The sequence below is a fragment of the Alligator sinensis genome, unplaced genomic scaffold (assembly GCF_000455745.1).
Source record: "Alligator sinensis unplaced genomic scaffold, ASM45574v1 scaffold1575_1, whole genome shotgun sequence".
Taxonomy (NCBI): domain Eukaryota; kingdom Metazoa; phylum Chordata; order Crocodylia; family Alligatoridae; genus Alligator; species Alligator sinensis.
This window is the reverse complement of record NW_005843253.1, coordinates 159,230-159,878: the sequence shown is the minus strand read 5'-3', so window position 1 is coordinate 159,878 and position 649 is coordinate 159,230. Positions and strand designations below refer to the sequence as shown.

Genomic DNA, 649 nt, shown 5'->3' with positions numbered 1-649 from the left:
TGTTGCTTTTTTTTTTGAGTGGGGCGGGGGGTAAGGGATATAAGCAGGGTTGGGAGGGGAGTTTGGGAGGCGGTTGTGGGGGTGTGGGGAGCACTGGTCTGACCTGGGCTGGCCCCGGCTAGGTGGAGGGCCAGAAGGAAGATGAAGGCCCCGCACATGGTAGCACTGCCTGGCAGCTTCCGTATGTGCTGAGAACCAGGAAGCTGGGGGGGGCAGGGAAGACCTGGCTAGGTGCCTCTACTTCCCCCCCCACAACACACACACCCCTGGAGGCCTGGCAGGGCGGTGCTTAACTTTGGTGGGGTGGAGCAGAGGTGACTTACCCTTGTCCCCCCCCCCCCAAAAGCCACCCCCCCCCCGCCAATATATGGTGTGATGCAAAGGGCGCGGGAAACTTATTAGTCCCCTTCCTGTGCAGGAAAGGGGTGTGCGCAGCCAGAGCACTGAGGGATGTCAGGCGCTGCGGGTCAGGAGTGAGGGGCGGGGCCTGATGGGGGAGCAGCAGGGGCCAGGCCCTGCCCAGCAAGGTGCAGGGGAGGGTCGGAGGGCAGGTGCAGACACAGCTGGACAGGTTCCTTGGTGCAACTGCCCCAAAGAGAGGCTGGGGGTAGAGCCCTGCCCCCTGGCTCTGCAGGGGGCACTGGGGCCT

The 649-nt window shown here is 64.3% G+C and overlaps 1 protein-coding gene across 1 annotated transcript in view; it reads right to left on the bottom strand.

Annotated features, from left to right (window-relative positions):
• Positions 1 to 649, bottom strand: part of LOC102368253 — a 3,841-nt gene that overhangs the window by 2,489 nt on the left and 703 nt on the right. Inside the window, exon 2 of the mRNA XM_006038118.3 lies at positions 26 to 223. Coding sequence (XP_006038180.2) covers positions 26 to 223 — 198 coding nt within the window. The remainder of the gene's footprint in view (positions 1 to 25; positions 224 to 649) is intronic.